The following is a 22,177-nucleotide window of genomic DNA, read 5'->3' as shown; positions in this document are numbered from 1 at the left end:
AAAGTCCACCTGCAGCCAAAGCCAAGAAGAAAGCCAGTTAATGGAAAAACTTACTTTTTTTTGCAAAATATTAAGTTATTTTGAAAACAGTACTGTAAAAACTTAAGGTTTTGTATTTTTCTTATTCTACTTAATATTTGTATGTTTTGAGTTAAGAAATGCACACTTAAAAACTATTATTATTCTCTGCATTTTCCTTGATAACCAAGAAGGTAGACTCATGATATCATTTATTTATTTATTTTATTGAAATCCCAAACGCAAATCACAATATTGTTCAGTATAATCACAATCGCACATTTTTCCCAAATCATGCAGCACTTATTGATACTCCAAAAGGAAATTTAACCTTTTTTTTATAACCCCCCCTAAGCTGCCATACCAGCAGTCCCTTCTGGACACAAATCAACAAATCTAAGACACACCTGTATATTTTTATATTTCACAGATCTACAATTTTTTGCCTAGTTGCAAAAGAAAAATGTTTTAAAAGTTTGCAGAAAGATTTTGGAAGCTGCATTACAGATGAGTGTCAACTATGCTACAGCCTCTTTTGAAACTGAGTCTCTCACTCACTCGTCAAATTCAAGTACAGCAATCATTAACTTCTCTGGCTGATTTTATTTCATGTAACTGACTTTGTAATTCAGGTTGCTTCACCCAGCCAAACAGTCCCTCCACATGTCGTCAATGAGAAATGATTGCGTAATTTCTATGAACTCTTTTTTCAAGGACTATTTGAGGTCCACAGACTCCATTTTGGGAAACAAATAAATTCCCAGACGCTAATTGGATAGCTTGCAAGTTGTTGTCAAACTTTATGTTGCATAGCAACCAGAGAGATGTTACGGTGCTTAACGACGACGCTTTCAGCTGCAGTTTGTGTTTGAGCACGAGAACAAAGCTGCGGGCTGATCACGGCCTCAACGGGGAGAGAGGGACGGAGGGAGGTTAGCCGTAGATGGGTGGAGAAGGACGAGGTGGTGGAGGGAGAAGAGTTGGAACGAGGGTGAGAAAAGGATTGAAGGAGAGAGTGGATGTAAGGGGGAGCACGATAAGGAGTTTGTCTGTGTGTGTTCACAGAATGAAAAGGAGGCTTCTTTCTAAAAATCGTTTCACTCCTTGAAAGTTTTTCTTTTCCTCGTGACAGACATCCTGCATTTAGCCAAATTATTTCTTTCTGTTGTGCTGAGAAAGAAAACAAAGTTCTGCCAGAACCAGAGCTTATTTTGGGACACAAAGAGCTTGAGAAAGAGAGGGGGGGTAAGAGACAATAGGTACAATAAAAGAAAATTTGCTTTGAATGTTTTCATCATTTATCATGTTTAAGTATTCATTTAAAAGCTGTCAGCATTTTAAATGTAGTTTTGGGATGCCCATATTGCACAGGGACATTAGCAGGATGGAGGAAAGATGCTGAAGCTTCCAGAACATTCTTCGTGGCTCAAACTCAAAAAGACACTGATGTTTTAAAGAGATATATGTTGAGAAGATATTCAGAAATTAACTTCAATCATCAATTTATCTTTTACTCCAAATATGCAGTGGTTTGGAGGATTTTGATGTGGAGAAGCATCACAATTTTTTTGTCCCAACAGTTTTTGCCCTAGGAGGCTGAAATTTGGTGTGTAGGTCAAGTTTGTGTTTGTGAAAATGTGTGTGTTTGTTAATGCCTATACACATTAAGGAGGCATCGCAGTGGGAGTGGCCTGTTCTCATTTCCAGGTCGTCAAATACAGATGCTTTGTTGTGACTCTTTGCCAGGCACGGTACCTGGATTTTTTTCACTGACTGTGCTAAGGAACGATACGTGGGGGTGCTAAGAAAATAGTTTCAGGAGGAGCAGCTAGCAACCGACTCTCATTCTATCTCACACCTGAAACATGCTGCATTCATGACCAGCGGGTGAGCAACCTCGCCATATTGCACGCTTTTGGTGTTCACACTGGCAGCGCTGTTGCTGCAACGCTGCTGCAGGGCTGCCTGCTGTTTTCAGTACTTTAGTTCCATAATCATAAGCAAATATTTCACTATTTATGGAGCCGTGCAAGGTCAGGCATTATTAACAACACGGTCCTGCAAACACTTTAAAGTAAACTGAAGGCATTCTGGCTTTTATTTTGAAATGGGAACAGGAAAAAGTTGAGTAAAACAGATATATTTGTATTTCCTCGTGTCTGTGACAGAGAAATTGAAACTGCAGTAAAAGGAGATATAAAGTCAGTGTGACCATTAAAACACCGTGTTCATAGTCTCTTCCTGCTGATGGCATGCGTCCCTCACAAAAACGGGCGTCACATTGTGGCTCAAGTTTTTCTTCAACAAGTCTGAGTCATTATGTGTTTCAGCTAGGTGTCAAATATTTGTGCCAAAGGATGCCCTGTGTGATGCTTTAAGACACCGAGGGCAATGACAAATTATCACTATTTGATGAAATAGGAATAAGAAACGGTTGGTGCATAACTTTTAAACAAATTCACTGACAGGCTTTAGATTTTGTAGAAATATTGAAATGTGGTCTTACTTCCTGTGCCTCTCTCAGAACAAACTTGAGGTTTCATTTGTTTTCTCTCAATTATCTATCAACCCAAAGGTTTTGTTTTCTAATTCATAATCAATATTGCCAATAAGACACTAGCGTGGCTGAATTTCAGCCTCCAGTTACATTTTTGGTTTTATTTTAGTCGCCAGGTTCAATTCATTGTCACCTGTCAATCAAAAGATATAGGTGGGACTAGGCATGCCAGATGCTTCTGTTGATTTTCTGTTGCTGTTGGTGGCACTCTTGTTTTTTTGCAAAGTCATGACTGCAATAAGTGCTCACTGTAGCCACTCAGTCAGACTTATGTATATCATTAGTGATAATAATATATATTTGTTTTGCACACGCACACACGCCGAGGGAGAGGGGAACTGATTGCAATAATGAGCAGCTGCTGAGCACATCCGGGGATGAAAAGGTGGAGAAGAGGAGGTGTGAAAAGAATAGGAAGGAAGGGTGATTTTTGGATTCTGTGATCTTTTATTTATTTTGAAACATAATAAAGTTGTGGAAGAGGAAGGAAAAGGAAAAGATGGGGTAAGATGAGATGGAGGAGGACAATAGCAGAGGAGTGATATGGGAAGCAGAGAGGATGGAGGCATCAGAAAAGGAGAGAAAGTTGATGGCTTAGTAGAAAGAATTGAGGAAGAGAGAATAGGGAAGGAAACAAGGGAAGGATGAAGGAACAGAAGATCCAAAAGAGGACAATAAAATGGAGAGGTGGTACTGTCAATGAGTAGATGAAGAGGAAAGATGGGGAAATAGACAGTTAAAAAAGGAAACAGAAGAGGGAAAACTGATAGAGGAAGAGGTTTGGAGAATTTGAGAGAGAATCGAAGGATGGCGGAGGATGAGGCAGAGTAAAAGGAACAGAGGAGGATGGAGGGAGAGTGTGTTGCTTGTGGTTTTTAAAGCTACTGATTTCCCCAGGCTGAGGAGTGAGGCTGCTCCCCGAGGCTGTAACACACTCTGCTCTCATTAGTGTCCAGCGGTATCCGGTTGACAACACACACACACACTCGAGCAGCAAAGGTACATGTAGCAATGCCAGTGTGTATTTTTTATTACGGCTCTTTAATCTTTCCATGTACAGGCTGTGGAAATGAGTTTCCTCTTGGGGGGACAATAAAGTATCTAAATGCATACACACACAACCAGTCATACACACGTGCAGATGAGATCACACATAGACATGAACACACAAAAACAGTTCTCCCACAGTAACAAGGCAATACTGTGGCAGCTCCAGTAAATACTCATAAGTAATAACGCTCTCATCATCCACCTGGCTCACTGTGTGCTGTATCAGACTCATTCAGCAGCGACTGTGGGAGGCAGCTGTGATGTGTAACAGTGAGAGTAGATCTCAGAGTCAGTAATATATACATAGATGGCAGTGGACGAGGTTTGTCTTGATTTAAAAGGTTCTGGAAGCTTGAAAACCGTCCAGAAACCGTTAATGTGACGCTGCATCAGACTTGCAGCAGCCAGATAGAGGTCAATACTCCTTGTGGTTTTTGTAAAAGATAAAAAGGCAACCAAGTCGTTTGTTACATTGACTGACAATCTGGAGAATATAAAAAGTGTAACTCGGGAGCAATTTGTGGAATTGTCAGAGCAGCACAATTTTCTGATCGCTGATCAACAACAAGGACATGCCACTTGGCAAAGTTTACTGAATCTGCAACACGTTCTCACTCTGAACTCGTCATGTGGTGCCGCTCTGTCAGGACCTTCCGCATCTACCGATGACGTCTTAGGTATCCTTCTGCGTCAGCTGTTTGCACTCGGGGATACCGTTACAGTGATGTCAGGGGGGTGATGCAGCCCGTTACTGTGATGTCACAGCATGCAGAAAGCAGCATGGTCCTTATGTTTACACAACAGTGCAGACTGTCACGATGGGTTAGGCAACAAAGTGCCGGACAGTTAGGTTTAGACAAAAGAGGCGCATGGTAAGGTGCAGGAAAAACACACAAACACACACGGGAAACCGGTGTAGCCGGTGTATCCGGTCCCTCCTGGCTCTCCACCAGCATGCAATAACAACTTGTCATTCTCAAGTAACTGTAGATTGCAGAATGTAATGTCTGTCGAGTAATGACACTGTTAGCATTTAGATTAGTTATAAGCCTCGCTTTAACTCTGAAATTGTGTCTGACACCAGGTATTGTAAAATGAAGGTTCAATTTACAGCACGAAGGAAGACCATCAACTATTGCACAACATAAACAGGAAGAGGATAGCGCTTTAATTTCTCCGCTCAGCTTTTTGGTAGTAATCCCCAGTTACCACAGACTAATTATGTAAGTTCTTTGTAGTTACTATTCTCAGTAGCGGAAGTAGCAGACGGACGATGGAGCAACCAAAGTAAATTTGGTAGTTGCTAAGCTCTGAGGAAATTGGAAAAGCAATCTGGTTGCCTTTGCAGAAGCGGAGCCAAAACTAATACCACTTGCAAATGCTGGGGATGGAAATCTGAGATGTTGTCTGTTAAATTGTTCCAACAATATATTGAGTAAAGAAATATCCATCTACATTCAGTCTCTTCTCATGTACTTAGCTTTTATGGGGTTCTTAAGTGGTTTCGTTTCTGTTGAAAGTTACCTGTTTCTATAAAAACTTAAATAAATTGCCTTCTGGGGATGAAAAAAAAACAGCTTGAGGAACAGATGACCAGATACCATCAGCTTTTTAGTCTAAATTATCAATTAATGATTCTGCTTCAGCTCAAAGAAAATTCACTCACCAGCTTTCTTTTTTTTTGTTTTTGCCAAAATGGTGAGCTGATTAATTTCTTAATCCATTATTCATGCTTGGTTCTGAGAAAGGGATTTTGGTCTGGCCTTTTATTCACACAGCAATATGTTCTGGCCCAGCAAGCAGTACGTCAGCGGTGAACAGGAGGAACTGAGCCTCCAACCACATATGAGTGTGGCTGCATTACAAGATCCGGTAATAAGAATCAGTGCAGGGCTGTTTTGATGTGGAATACATTAGAGGAGGAATTTATTAAGAGTGCAGGTTAAATGAAGAGGGATGAAAGGCAATTTTAACCAGAGAGATTCTTGTAAAGTGACTTAAAGCAGCGCTGCTTTTCAGGACCATCTGAGGACTCAGATATCATCCTTTGAAAATGACACATCACCTCATACAAAAGTATCTTCTCTCCTTTTTTTGACATTATTATGTACCAAACAGGATGTACGGTCTTTCTAACAAACATAAAGATAAGATCTTTTTTAACTTTTGGACACAGCCACGCGCTGTATCAGCCTACTTTCAGTCTTTAGGCTAACTGACTGCAACTTATTCTTTTAACAGAACTATAAATCAGTTTGATTTTATTCAGCTTTATTGTTACTTTACTATACATTTGTGTGCAGAGCAGAATGAGAGAGGTGCTTATTTTGGATCTCAGCAGCAAAATGCAAAAATAAATATGATTGTGAAAAACATTGGGCCTCATTCACAAACACTGCAAACACACAAATCTGTGCTTAAACTGTGCATAAGAACAATTAATCAGAAATCTGGGATTCATTAATATTTTCTTACCTAAATTTGTACTCAAACAAATTGAGAACTGCCTCAGACTGTGCGTACGCACAAATGATGAAGGCTAGGCTTTCTTAGAAGATGTAAAAACACATCTTTTACTAAATGTATAACTGTTATTTTAAAAAGAGGCAATAATAGATAATATTCAAAACCGTTAATTTACTAATTAATTGATCAAATAACTATGGAATCAACACAATCAACACCCTAACCCACATCAAGAAAATGTTTCCATTGTACATTTCTGCAAACCACAAATGTGTTACATTTGTATGTGTCATATGTATAAAATTAGCATTTCTGAATTATTATGTGTTGACTTTGTGGAGGCGAGGGTGATGTGTTTTGTTAAGTCATCGCTGTGTTTCCATCACTGCTTTTTTGATACTAAACAGGAGTGTGTTGTAACAGCTTGTCTGTGTTTTTCTAGCCGGGATTATTTGCACAAAAGCTTTTTTTTGGGGGGTTATTTTTTAACCGAGACTTTATTGCTTTTCCTGCCAGGATTGTGCCTCCCACAAAACATGCCAAAACATGATCAAATGTAGCAAATGTAATGTAGCTGTGGTATGCAGAAACATGGTGATGTCAAATGACTTCTGCTGGTTAGTTGTCAATAACAGCATTGAGCTGAGTTTTTAGTATGAGAGCCTTGTTTTTGTGGCACATTTTATTAGTAGCTATTATTTATTTTTTCACTACTGCAACTATATTTTTGTTTTCTTATAAATCCATGTGTGCACTTGTATTTGCATAACACAAACTATCTACTATTTATCGAATTTTGAAGGACCATTCTGCACACATTGGCATATTCATCATTTACAAAAAAGAGATTTTTGCAAACTCACGGGTGATCTGAAGCTCATATAAGAAATAACTTTATTTACCCCGAGGGAAACAACTGCCCATATGTTGCAAAGACCAGATGCAGCAGCATAATTAATACATCAATTGTTTTAATTAATGGTCTCATTAGTGGTTATGATTAATATCATGCTCATCATGTTGGGTATTTGAGGAGGATCAAGTTCCTCTTGTTGAGAACAGAATGAGCTCCAGTAAATTTCTGTATTGCTTTTTTTCTACTGTGAACACATCGAGAAGCTTTCATTAATCAGTCATCAGTTCATGTCTAAAACTGGACAAATTAAAACTGTGCCTGACATACTGCACAGTAACTATCTGGAGTCTGGAGTACTACAATTATTAAATAGGGTGCTTCAAATGCTAATAGTAGTGTTTCTAATACAATCAGGACCATTAATGCTGCTGCCGGTGGATCAGTGTCACAGCAGCTGTAGAACTGTCTCCACCCACTCAGTTTTCAGAGATAATGGCCTGGCGGGGGCACACACACACACACACACACACACACACACACACACACACACACAGAGCTAAAAGTATCAGCCTGAGATGCCTCTTACCGGACTGATGTGTGATGAGCTGCAATGCGAGATAAAGCAATACAAGGGAACACATCCCGCCCCCCCACCCACATGCAATTTCTTTTTCTACTGATTGGGGGCTTACAGGCAGCATTCAGTGTCGTCTCCACATTTGTCAGGATGTTGACTATGAATTGATCCTCATGTAGCCAAATAAAAGGAAAATATAATAATAAATAAAAGTAGGCGTCCCTCTTAGTGGTAAATGAACAAGAAAAGCAGCGATCAGACCTTCAAGCCTCTTCTTTTTCTATGTGGTTTCATCCCTTTAAACTGCCCATGTTGTGAAGAATACACATGGGACTACACAGCGTGATTTCCGTGGATTCAAAGCAGTATTACACTGTGTCACCAGGGGTTCAAATGATACGCCGATAACAAACCTTTGGCAGCAATATTTAGTAGAGAAGAAATGTACATCTGCTGTATGATCTGCCACAGCTACAAGAGCATGGGGTCATGATACAACCAGTATGTTAATATGTTCAATGAAAGATCTGAGAAATATGAGGCATATCTTTATGCCTCCGTGCCGACTATAGGCAGAGCGGGAAGCATTGTGTTATTGGGTTGTCCATCCATCCCATTCTTCTAACCAAAATATCTAGAAATTAGAAATTTCTTCATATATGGTACAAACGCCTACTTGGACTTGAATATGATCTGATTAGATTTCTGTAGTATAAGGTAAAGACCACTGTGACCTGGTCTTTCTCATTGTTGTGAATGCAATATTTTAAGAACACCCTTAGGAAATCTCTTTAAATTTTGCACAGATGTTCAGCTGGACTCAACAATGAACTGATCAGAATTTCGTGGTCAACGGTCAATGTGACCTTGTCCTTTGCCTTGTTGTGAATATCTGAGAGAGTTGCCTCAATTTTGGTACAAACATCCACTTGGACTTGTTATTAAATGATTATATTTTAGTGGTCAGTAGTCAAGGTCAGTGTGACCTTTCATCCATCTTATTTTCCTAAATGAGAAATCAAGAACACCTCGAGGGAATTTATTCAATATTAATTTCAGTATCAGTTGCAGACAGCTGTGACTATTGGTATTGAAAATTGAAATATTTTAGCGCTGCTTAGGAGGAGACTAGTAGTAAGCAGTGACAGTGCGCAATTGCATTTCGCCATTTAAGGTGCTGAAATTAGCGCATTCAAATGGATATTGTGTTCCCATCAATGCCAGTCGGAGCTGGAGACAATAAAAATCTATGATCACTATAAAGTCATTTGACCCGAGTGTGAATGCTGATCATACAGATTCTCATTGCATTAAAAAGCCAGATGTTAGTGGGTGTTAGTGGGTTTTTGAAGAGTGGGAATGAGGCTATAAAAATGTTGAAGGAAGGAGGTTAACCTGGGTGATTAGGACAGTTACAGTAAAACTGAATTGGACCCTACTGATAACCTTATTGTTCACCTTGAAGCTTAGCATCCTACACCCAGTCGCCTCGCTTTGGCAGCTTTTTCTCATTGCATGGACCGAGGCAACAAACCAAGAATAGACTCATACTGTATATGCTAGTATGTCTGTGTTATTTCAGTACATAACAGTGGGTACACGGGGCATTTTGTGCGTCATATTCAGTGTGTAATAGTGTATAAACATGTAACCCCTGTGAGCAGTCAGGCAGAACAATATGAGCAGCGGTCCCGCTTGTGGGTGAGTAATCAGCAGCATTACAAAGCCTGACGACAAGGGTCACGGTACTGCTGTATCCATCTCCACCCAGCCAATTGTAGCAGTCCTCGCTGTGACTTTTAACCCTGCTGTAAGTGTCACACTCAGCCACCACAACCGCTGCCACCTCCTCCACCAACCCCCTGGCTCGTGTGACCGCGTCCACATCCAGGCAGCTAATTGGCGAGGAGCTTCGGCTCTCTGGGGAGCTCGTTCCAGACGAGTCCTGCTGCCTGAGTCACTGTTGGATGTTTCGGAGAGAAAGGGGCCCTGGGGGGGGTGGGGTGCAGAGGAGGGATTGTCGAGATGATGATCCACTCACTCACACACTCGCAGTGACACACACACTCTGTCGGCATTTTGCGACAGCATGCCGGATACGTCTATTACTCAGTGTGTTGTGACAGCTGGTGGACAGTGTGGACGGCTCCAAAAAATGCTGAGCTGATGGTTGTGGCAGGTTTGACACAGATTTGAGTCCTGATTAGCCCAGATTTTACTTTTTTTGTGCCTGTTACAGCCAGAGTGCAGAGATCTCTTCAGGGGAAAGTGGCATAAAAGCACCATTATATTCGAAACTTCTTTATGTGATGTTGTTTTCTCTTACTTGCTCTATTTTTGTATTTTATGACTCACCTTATGCTGTTGAAAAATAGTGATAAGGCTTTCTTGGAGTTTATTTGAAAAAGGCAGTTTTTTCTATTTTTCCACATTTTTTTAAACAAACATTTATTTAGCTATATAAATATGTCTCATATGTCCGTGCTGGAGTGGGCTGTCGGACATGTCCGCGCACTGGAGCGGGCTGTGGGACATTGTCCATGCGTTGGAGCGGGCTGTCCCACATGTCCGTGCTGGAGCAGGCTGTGGACATGTCCACACACTGGAGCTGGCATTCGGATATAATATCAGAATGAGAATATCATGTTATTTTCACAATTTTAATTCATCTTACACAGTTAAGCCATTATTTCCCCTTTCATGGTCTTTTTATTTTATCCTGAATTGTGCAGTAATTTGAAAAGTCTGTTTAAATGTCAGAGCTATTAATTAATCATCAATAATCAGTCTGATGATTCATGATGGTAATTGTCGTATCACCTTGAAGATGGTTTACAGCGGGGGTATTCAACTCATTATTATTATTTATTAAACTTTGCAGCATTATATAAAAAAAAAGAAAAGCTCCATCTTACACGAACTTCAGGTAAATTTAAGCAGATTGTGCTGATAATAGGCCAACCTCTCCTGACTGCAGGACTTCAACTTCTGTTAAACTTCTGTGCTGTTGATAACTTTATTTGGAAATTAGACACTTTTGAGTAGGCCTATTTCTCCTATAGCTGCCAAAAGCCTGCGAACATTCCCAGTTTGGGAAAGGGTGAAAAAAAGGTATTGTGCTTGAGGCCCCAGGCCCTTAAAACATTACATCTGCCCCTGGTAATAATAATGAGAGTAATTCATCCGATGACAATGACAACATTAGAACACTTGACTTTAGGGGTCTTCATCAAATATGTTTTTACAATATCATGGGAACCTTTTGCTTTTTTTATGTTTGTAAGAGCACGAGAGTTAATTAAAGTTAAATTATAGGCATGCAAAAAGAGGGAAAAAGCATGGTGAACCCAACAATTTCTGTCTTTGATTTTCACATACAAAGGGTTAACATACTTTAGAGAACTGTGACATATTACCATAAAAAGTTTGATTTTATAGTCAAAATATTGCAAATGGCTGCGCCCCATGGGTGAAAAGGTGAATTATTGTCTAGTTTTCTAGCAAAGCTACATGAATGTAAAGTTTGATTGCAGTGCCACATCTTGCCTGAAGTAAAAATCACACTAACCACAGTGATGTTCAGCGTTTCTTCTCCACTTTAAGGGTAAAACAGTGGGCAACATCCAGTACAGATTAGTTTCTCTTGATATAACTCAGCAAAGTTTGATGACATATGACACATTGGATGATGTTTATAATTATGACCCTTTTATTATTGTCAGAACAACTGTGTCGTTGCCCAGGAGACGCTCACAAGTGTAAACACGCGTTCATCTGCTATGGGTGATTAGCATGGGGAATTTATGCTGGCAGTTGATAAGTCAAGTATCCAGGTGGCTGCAGTTGGCTTGTAATCAGTGAAGGAAAGGAGATCAATTTGAGTGGGTCAGCGCTTCAAGCTCCACAAGATTTTGGTTTATTTTGCAAGAACTTAACATCTCCCTTATTAAACTATTTTATTTAACTAAAATCCAAGAAAAACCCAACATGTTAAACACATGCTGTTTGATCGGCAGCATGAAATGTCACAAGTGCAACACACTTTTAAATGTCAGTTGTTTTTTTCTCCCAGCAGTGTTCACTTTGACTGACAGCTCTCAAAAAAAACCTGCCAAACCTCCAACAGCTAAACTAGACGAATAAAGCCAGCTATTAGACAACCGACCTCTTAATGCAGTTTGCTCATAGTTTACATGCCGCCACCTGCATTTTCCTTCTCATCACTTTATTTTTGAATTACATTACACTTCACTCTACTGAGGTTTCTTTTCATCACAGCATTAATTACCTCGAGGGTGCAACATCACTCGCTGTGAGTCAAAGTTTTTAGAAAGCATTTCTTTTATGTTGCCGTGATTTTATGCCTCCGCACTGACGGCAGCCGTAGCCTGAGGTAATACGGTTTTAGGTTGTCCATCCATCTAATTTTTATGAACATGAAAAGTCAAAATGCCTCAATGAAATGTTTCCCAAATTTGGCACGAATGCCCACTCGGACTCACAAATAAATTGATTGGATTTTGATGGTCAAAGGTCACTCTGACCTTGTGTCTGTCTTATTCTCAAGAACACCTTGAGGCACTTTCCTTAAATTTGGCACAAACTTTATTTGAACTCAAGAATGAACTGATAAGATTTCGGTGGTCATAGTCACTATGACCTTGCATCCATATCATTCTTGTCTATGGGATGTCTCAGGAAAGCTTTGCTGTGACATTGCATCAGTCCCATTCTCATAAATGTGATATCTTAGAAACATTTTGAGGGATTTCTTTATCTTTGGCACAAACGTCCACTTAAACTTTAGAATGAATTGATTAGATATTGGTGGTCAGCGACTACTGTGGTCTTTGGTCCATCTCATTTTTCTCTATGGAAAAATTCAAGAAAGTTTTGAAGGAATTTCTCAGAATTTTGCACAAACATCTGCGTAAATTCTAGAATAAGCTGATTAGATATTGGTGGTTAAAGGTCACTGTGGCCTTGTGTCCATCTCATTTTCATATATCCGTCTCAAGGAAATTTTGAGGAATTTCTTTAAATTTGGTACAAACATAAATTTACACTAAACATTGAAGTGATTAGATTTTGGTGGTTGAAGGTCAAGCGTTTTGAGCCATAACACAAGAATTTATAGGCTTTTTATGATGACATTTCACAAAAATGCCTTCTAGCATAACATTATAAAGTCACAACACCTTATACCCAAAAGGTCTGGCCATTACTCAGCGCCATAACAGTTCTTCAGATACTGAATTGGTGACAGTAATTTTTGGTGTCCATCCTGAAGTGTGCTGAATGTATAGATCATCTGTTGGTTGAAGATGTGTGTGATGCATCCATGTTTTAGGAGTTGTAGCTTCTTTGCAGCAACATCCAAATCTGAGGCATTGTCTGCTGTCATAGCTACATGTGAGTCTCGATAGACATGGATGTAAAGGTAACCGATTGGCGGGGGCATACAACCGTGAGGCAGTAATTTGACTTACATTCTCTTTCCACTTGGATTATGTTGCATCTGAAGTCGATGAAATCGCCCTAACTGTACCTGTATTTGCCACTTCGTATAAGGTGTGATTGTGCACATGGTGAAATCAGCAGTCTTGTTGCTAAGGCCTTGGCCAGGTAAAACTGTTGCTAAGGAAAGGAAAGGAGAGTAGGTGTGAGCTTTATGCATAGACGCAGATGATTTATGTTTATTGTTTTATTGTCAACGTTATGTCCCTGCAGCTAATCTGCTCTGTCCTGTAATTAATTAATGTCCCTCTTTTCTCCTAATATTCTAACATTACATAAACTAAGCTGACAGTGGATATGATGTGATGTGTTGGTCCACAGCAGAGGATGCTGCTGTCATCACAGCCCAATAAAATTAGATTTTATTTTCAGACTTCTTAGTCAGATTTTCTCTCTCAATTAGCACATCCCAGCTACCGTACCTTCAGTTCTCCTACCCGCATGTTGTTTTCTGTGATCTTGTAGCTGTCACAATAGATGAAAACAAACATTCGTGAAAGTATAAAAATATGGCTTTATAAGGATAATATTAAAAATGCATTATTTAGTGAGCTTTAGCTGGAGAAACTGCCCATATACAAACAAAAGCCCTCCGAATTGACTTGATATACTTGAATTGTTCTACTTACCAGACTGAGACGTCCAATTTGTGTGAAGGCCTCAGAATTTTACAAAGTATCCTCTAACAACATGTGAAACCGCCTTTCCTACGGCAGCATTTGTGAGGCTGCATCAGATAATTTCTGTAACTTTCAGGAACAATCAATCTGGCAATCAGGTTTACTTTACATTACCTTTGTCAAAAGATGAGACAGTCTGTAAATAGGAAACTGTTACCCTGTGGTGGGGGCTTTTTTAAACTTTTGGTCACAATAAAAGAGAGTTTGATGAATTTTATATCCCCAAACAATGTAATTCTTTATAGTTTTGTTGCAATTTTGTAAAGCTACAACTAACAGCTATTTGTGGTTGATCTGGTGTGTCTTTGGTTTATACATTATCAGAAAATTGTGAAGAATATCCATCACTATCCATCATAAAATGCCTAAAACAACAAATGATGCCTCTTAAAAAAAAATGTGTCTGACCAACAGTCCAAAACTCAGAGATATTCAGTTTATTAGACAAAGAAAAGCAACAAATCCTCACAGTTGATAAACTTCATCATATATTCTGAAACAAATGACTTAAACATATGATCGATTATCCAAAAAAAGATGCTGTTTAATTGTCTCCCTCAGTTTTTTTCGAAATGTTTACCTGATATAAATAACTGGACACTGGTTATTTAAGTCTGGCCCTTGTTAGTTTTACTTGAGGTGTAATTTTTATCAAACCATTGCTGTGTCAGTAATTAAATCTCTTGTGTCTGCAGGTAAAGGCGACGTGTTTGGTGACGTCTTTTGGAAAGAAACCACCCTGGCTCATGCCTGCGCTAACGTCAGAGCGTTAACGTACTGCGACCTCCACGTCATTAAGAGGGAAGCCCTGCTCAAGGTGCTGGAGTTTTACACGGCCTTCGCCAACTCCTTCTCCCGCAACCTCATCCTCACCTGCAACCTGCGCAAGCGGGTAAGGTACCTCACTCTGTGGACACAGACACATACAAATACAAAGACCTCAAATTTACGTAAATGACTATGAAAGCCAAACATAAACCATTTTAAGCATTCCTGATCATGCGTCTTACACAAAACTTATTCACAAATCACATAATTTTTAGCCTGATTTTCTCAATTGCAGTATGGTTATCGCTACATTATTCACCGTGATATTGCCTTCTTGCTAGTTGTTTTCTATGTTGGACAAGTAGATCTTTAATTTTCAGCCAACACTTATATTGCATTAGCTCACATACAGTCAGCCTATTAAGGATGTTTACTGAGAATTGAAATCAATATCGAGAATTTAGACAATTTGCTGGTTTAATAGTGAAACAACAGCACAGGGCTCAGAGCCCTACTAGCCTATACAAAGATGATACAGTGTCTACAGTCAAAAGAGCTGAAGATTTCCACAGCGTAAACTGTTTCTGAGTCCTTTATTGTCCTTTATCAACATGCATTATCACGGTTATGCCATAATATCCACGTACAAAAGGGGGAAAAATGTGTTTAGTTGCCTGATAGAGTGTCCTGTTTCTGTGTGTGACTATTGAGTCGGATGGAGGCCTAGCTGGGTTTCCAGGTTAAGCTTTTGCTGACTAGCTTAAGTCGTCTAATTTATGAGCTGCTAATTTGTGGTGACTATTTTTTTTTTTTTTTTTTTACAGTTTAATCAAAACTGGCTGGGTGTGTCATTTAACTGAAATTTCACTATAAAAATGTTGATGTAAAACCAGATGTAAACTCTAGTAGCAGGAGAAATTTTAGTGAATGTAGCCAGCTAGCAGTTAGTCTTCAGCTGAGCTCGTTGTCGTACAGTAATTCCTAACTGGACCTGATGCAAACAAGTGAACGTTGGATTTTTTCAGTTGTCCTAAATTGCTACTTGCTTCATGCACCTCCAATTCATTTTCAGAGCAACAACAAGCCGTTGATTAGGTTTAATCAGAGCATGATTTGCTCTCTAAATGTTGTTGTTTATGGTATGTCTGGATAAGTTTTAGTATTCGATCCGCAAGAGTTTACTCGAGGAGGCGTTAAAGGCTGTGTCTGTATTTTGACTGCTGTAAATTAATAATTGAAAGTTCTCTCATTATGTCCAGAATACTCTATTATATCATTTAGCTTGTGTCAGCCATTTTATTTGTTTGCATTTATTTACACCACTTTGCCCAAAATACCAAAAAAAAATATTAAAATACTGACATTAAAATTAATGGCAGTGCCATCCGACACCTGAGAACGATGATTCACAATTTAGGGCTTATTCAGCCTTTTTGTAAACTACTTGGCTCTCAACTCAATAGTGAGCAAATGAGCAAATGATTTTTGATACAGTGTTGAAGAATCACACAATAGATTCATGTTGTGGCCATCAGTTTTGATTATTTCAGCCAGAGGTTTTGTAGAAATCCTTTTTTCCCCTGGTTGTTTGTTTTTGGTGGGTGACTCTATATATTTTAATGTCTATGAGCCCTCAGGTGTTGTTGTTGTTGTTGTTGTTGTTGTTGTGAAGGAAAAGCCATTCAGAGAAAGAGTTGTTTATTCAGTTGGGGGAAAAATGCTGCACTAAAACTGTTGAATTTAACCCCAAAATCCAAAAGTGAGCTGATGTAAACTGTCTTTGCAGAGTGTGATATTTATTCTGAATCCATCATTGGAGGCACCCTGTGATTGTGTGTTTTCTACTGAGCTGCACTTTGGGAGTTAGAGTTGACTTCTCTCCTTCAGTGTTCATTTCCACAGGCTTGTTGTACCTTTGACTTTCTATCAAAGAACCCCGATATTTTCTAAGACAGTTGTTCATCTTTTGGATAAAGTTACATTTTCATACAAACCTGGAAGAGCTTGAACTGTCAGTCACCCAACAGTGTGTATGAGAAAATGAACCAGACTTCATTAGTGAGGACTGAGATGTCTGATGGGAAATCTGAGAGGAAAATCAGGGATTGATGGGTTGAAATGTGTGAGGGAGAAATTACTTTTTTGATTTACTAAGGTTTTTAGTGATTTTTTCATGTGTATGAGAACAGTAGAATATACAAATACAGGCTCGAGCACACCAACAATAATCACTTAAATCTTTTGTTTACTTGTCCTTATGTTTGTTTTTCATCTTTTATTCTTCCGCTCAATAGGTGTTTTTCTCAGCGTGTGTCGAACGTGATAAATTATACATACCGGTGGACTCATTATGTCCTGTGCCCTTTTGACGCCCTTACTGACATCTTAGCAGGCAGTCTCTTCGCTCTGAGCTGTGTGTTTGTTTGTCTGCGTTTTAAGTTCAAAGTTTATGGATTATAATTTATTAATGGATATATTGCTTAGCACTGCATCTTGGTCTGCATGACCTTATGCGTGCATATTCCATAATTTTACTTTATTCTAAGCTTCTGTTGTTCCTTGCTTTAACTTTTGAGTATTTTTCCAAGTCTTTCTACCATAATATATGTGTTCATGCAATGTATTATGTCTCTGTGAGCACGAGTTAACACTTTAATGTCCAAACCTATTAATGGAGAAAATTGGTTCTTCATTCAAATGTGCAAAACCACTGACTCCGCATAGACATTGATTTGAGCCTGGCCCCATCTCTTCAGTAACAGCAGATATTAATTGAAATGAAACGCATATGAATATATATTGATTGCGGTTTTCTAAAGAAATTATACAAATGCAGGCTGCAGAGATCCGTCCACGTCAGAAGGAAGGGATGGCTGATCGATCTCTCTGTACTGTTAATGCTCTCCATGCGCACAAGTTTAACAGACTCGAGCTGCTTTGTCAATCATTTCATTTCTGGAAATTGGATTTTCAAAATAGATTTTTCATAGTGGATCTGTGGCGGACATTTTTTTCTGTGTTTGTCTTAGCTAATAACTCACTTTTGAGTTCCCAAAAGCAAAGCAAGCAATAAAAGTTTGGACTGGAAAGGTTTATACTAGCTTTTTTTGTGACATGTTTTTAAATTAGATCTATAAATGCAATGGAATGTGGCATTTGTCCATTAAAGGGACAATTCAGATTTCTTGAAGTGAGGTTGTTTTCAGGTACTCGTGCTGCATTCAAGTGATGTCGGAGGATCGTAGTTTCCGGGTTGGAAAGTTGTTCTTCCAACTCCATTGTGTTATGTGCTTTTAAGGTTGCAGTGTAATTCTAAGAGTGTTTATATAAAGGGTTTAAAAGCACATAGTTTATTTATATTTTTTATATATTATTTTATTTTTTTTTATACATTATATATTATATTTTTATATTAAATCTAGGTCACTCTACATGGACAGCAGTTAACATTTGTACCATATTACACTTCAAATGTGATCAAATATTGATGTCTAATACGTGAATCAGTAAAAACGTTTTTTACCATTGACCAAACATTGACCTTTGCCTGCCGTGTTTATGCATTTATGACGTCAAGTCAGCAACCCGTGTTATAAAATAACGTTGTTATCAATGTTATTATACTGTCCTGGCATGCTTTTTAGTTAAAAGTTTGCTTGCTTGCTACAGCTAATAGATAAATATACTAAAATGTGCAACTACTAAAAGTGAATGATAGCTACTAGGAACATAATAACAAAATATATAATTCTTTTACCATCAATTGTTGGCACTGTTTCCATGCTTTCCACCATTTCTGCTGACCTGAAATGTCACACAAACGTCACAACTCAACAGTTTTCCACTCATAATGTTGCGAGATGTCATGAGAGCAGTTTTCTGGGACAGAGACTTTTTTCAAACAGTGTTAATTTCTTTATATTTGTGTTTATGAAAAATGCCATTTTAGGGTTGCAATGTTTGAAATATTGAAAATTGGGTCCAATTTTTACTTCAGTGACAATGGGGTGAAAGAATTGGTCATAATCCGGACTCACTCACTTTTTTTATGGGAATGAATGGACTCACCGCGAGTCTTCTAAAGGGACAGAACAGTGGTGAAACCCATGGGACATAGATAAAGGACGTTTAAGTGGGCTGTCTCTCTGTTTATCAGCAGTCTCTGGTGGTTATCACGCCTTGGTAAACATGCCGAAAAATAGGCTTGGAGTCTATCATTTCTGCAGGTGCAACGTTTTCTTTGGTTGCTCTGAGATGTGACTGGCCTCATCAACCGCAGAGGAAACTTTAGGCTTAGTTAACAGATTTATTCCAGAAAAAGAATACTTCTTAATTAGAAAGGACGAGATGCTCATTTGCATTTTGTCCCCAGCGTGTGATTCAGGCTGATTACACAGCGGCAGTTCACACACAAATCTGCTAAGTGAAGCTTTAAAACGAGTTAAAAAGTGAAACTACCATTACCATGAGATAATGGCTCTTGTTTCGAACACAATCTCCCTCCATCATCTGTCAGCAGCTCCACATGCTTCACCAGAATGTGTCTTGATTCATGAACACGCCGTGAAAAGCGCTCAGCTGCTCTGGGAACCAGTGAAACAGTCTCACGTCTTTGCCACTTCCTCCAATCTGAGTTAATTGTGAGGATGGACACTTTTCTTGCTGCGTGCAGCAGGAGAGTGACCCAGTGGTCCCCTCATGTAAACACAGAACAGAAATAGAGATGTGGGCAGAGTCGGTTCTCCTCTCCTCAGTTAGCTCTTTTGTTCCCGGGACGTGCGACAGCTGCTAGAGCGCCGCCATGATGAAGATAAACAACTTCTACTGGGAGATCTGGCGTGGCTTGTGGGACTCTGAGGAGAGCAGAATGTGTGTCAGCCCTAACTCACCCTGTCACTCATGCAATAATGGCCGGCTACCAACCTGCCTCTGTAAGCACTTTCCTTTCTCTCTTCAGCTCGTTCTCAGCGCCTCTCTCCCTCCTCGTGTCTCTCTCTCTCTGTTACACTCTGAATCTAATTTCTATCTCTTTTTCTCAGCCGCAAAATGCTTGTTTGTATTTGAGAGGGAGCGTTTAAAACTCAGTCTCTTTTCTTATTACATGAAAGCAAGTGTTGCTTCGGTTAAAGGGAGGGTCTGTTATATTTAAAGGTTGGTTTTTATTTTTGTTATTTTTCCCTTTAGTATTTGTTATGTATTCATATGCAAACATTCAATTTTTGGTCCAAGTCTGTATGTTTTAGTATCAAAATACTATTTTCCCAAACCTGTCTAAAAAATGTTCCCATCTTACCTGAGGTAATAATAATCTTTATTTGTATAGCACCTTTCATACATGAAATGCAGCTCAAAATGCTTTACAAGCGAGGGTGCTAAATATTGAAACCTAACAATATATATAAATATATGTATTTAGAAAAAAATTATGAAATTAATAAATAAAATTAAATTATTACACAGCACATGGATACCGTAACTGGAAATAAGTTGCAGACAGGCCAGAGGTGGGGAGAAAAAAAAGAAATATGAATATAAAAGAAATATTAAGCAATAAGTAAAAATGGTACAGGTTTACAAAAACATAAAACAAGTGATAAGTATTAACAACCATAGTATTCATGCAGCGTTCTCTTGTCCTGAAAACACGTGCACATACATAGTCATGTGCACTCATTTATACTTTGCATCACCCCTTAGTGAAATCATGTTCACGTTTGCATGATTGCAGCAAAATAAGTGATTATCTACTAGTAATTTTCAAAAATAAGTTTGTGTTCGTACAGCACTTCTACCATTTAGAGTGGCAGAAGCAGGATGTTTTAAACATTTATTCATTTCTTTTCATCTGTGTACTTTAACTTTTGTGCTGGTGCTTGGTTTGGTAGTAGAGTCTTGTTTTCTTGTCATTGATCCGTCTGTTCTCTGCTGGTGAAGACGTGAATCGTTCACTTAAGTCCAGTAAAAAATCAGCTCCTATGTTTTACCCCTCACTGTGGTTTCTGTGGTTGCCATGGTCACACAGCGAGCCCCGCAGAAAGTTGAAGTAGCTGAGCCATCATGAATCCCAAATGCAGCGGTAAAGAGCCGTGCACTTCACGAGCGCAGCAGCCGTTTGGGAGTTCACATCTAATTCGAGACCTGAATCACATCTGTTTTATCTCTTTATCTCCTCTTATGAGAAAGTGAGGCTGAAAGCGAACACACTCGAGAGGTCTGTTATACATCCCTGCTGTGAAACATAAGTACAAAAATATAGAGAGCAGTGTGATTTAAAATGAACCATGAAACAACCGAGTCTAACAGATGTTATCAAAGGACAGTTTGTAGCATAATTGATAGATAAGAGTGTAAACTTTGAACTTATTAAAATAGAAAACACTTAAGCTCCACTTTATCAGCAGTTAAACCGAGTTTATTCAGTCATCAGTCAGGAATAAAGTTACATCTATGAACACAATGTACAAGTTATCAAAAAAAAAGCAATAAAAAGATGCACTTCAGAGGTCTTACACATCAAACTGTGACATATGTGGTACCCCTTCAGTGTTTTGGATGCTCAGGGTCAGTGTGTCAATTTACACTTGTTACATGCTTTGACTTTTCAAAATACACTTCCATTTTCACAGAATGGACAGTTTACATTCATTAAATCCATACAGGCTATTTTCAAGTAAACCTCCAACATTGTTGCACATGTTTTTTTTGGGTTTACTTCCTCAGGTTTAGGCAACAAAAGTACGGGGCTAGGTTTACTTAGAATAAATACATGTTTTACTAGAGTAACCTGTTGCATACATCATGTGACATCCATCACTAGTATCCTAAACACATTATTATAACTTATCGGTTGTCTTGCAGGTGCAGTGCTCCCCTGGGTGAAGTCGTGAGTTTGTTTGACACATTCACCTACGCTCCCACCAACCTATAGATTTTCTTGCTCTTAATACTGCTGCATTTTTTCAAAGTATCGAAACATTGGCACAGCTTGGTTGGCTATTGGACCTTTGGCCACTGCCCAAGTGTTGTTAATTAATGAGTTGGGAGTGGGATCAGGTTGTTTTCCTCTCATAGCGCCTTTAATTAAAGCCATCAGGTATACATCAAAGCTGTCTGTGAAGCACTTAACTGCTCTCCACATCTGAGCACATAGGGAGTTATTACTAACACTATTATTTACATCTGCCTATGTTGATGAGACTGTTCTACTGCTTTTGTGTGGGTTGCTTTCTTTCAAAATAAAAGCCCTCAGTGGTGGAGCAGAGCAACACATTGCATTTAATGAGATTTGTATCCACAAAAGGTTTGTTTACATGATTAACTGCTGTAGATGCTGCGGTTAGAGCACGTAGAATTTTGCTCCTGTCTGTTTGTACTTTTAAATTTGCACTCACGGATGTAATTGAAAGTTGCAGCAGGTAGAAATGGTTGTTTATGTCAGTCACACCAGTTCAGTCTAGACCTTAAGCCAGCAGCTCGATACCGCTGAGTGATTACAGCAAAGTCTGCAGTTTAAATCTCAGAGGACACGTTAAGATGCAGAAAGGCTTACAAGTAAAGCAAGATAATAAATATTTGGTGATATCTATAGGTCCTCAGCTTCTTTAAGTTACTGGCCATTTAGGGTTTTTATGAGGCTCTACTGACGAGAGTTCACTTGTCCAGTCTGAAATACAGAGACCATGAACGGA

The 22,177-nt window shown here is 38.9% G+C and overlaps 1 protein-coding gene across 1 annotated transcript in view; it reads left to right on the top strand.

Moving 5' to 3' along the window:
* Window positions 1–22,177, top strand: part of kcnh5b (potassium voltage-gated channel, subfamily H (eag-related), member 5b) — a 158,104-nt gene that overhangs the window by 107,346 nt on the left and 28,581 nt on the right. The window contains exon 12 of the mRNA XM_042500812.1: window positions 14,417–14,613. Within this exon, the coding sequence (XP_042356746.1) occupies window positions 14,417–14,613 (197 nt within the window). The remainder of the gene's footprint in view (window positions 1–14,416; window positions 14,614–22,177) is intronic.

The sequence above is a fragment of the Plectropomus leopardus genome, chromosome 14, assembly GCF_008729295.1.
Source record: "Plectropomus leopardus isolate mb chromosome 14, YSFRI_Pleo_2.0, whole genome shotgun sequence".
NCBI classification, from domain to species: Eukaryota; Metazoa; Chordata; class Actinopteri; order Perciformes; family Serranidae; genus Plectropomus; species Plectropomus leopardus.
This window is presented reverse-complemented; position numbering and strand designations above follow the sequence as displayed.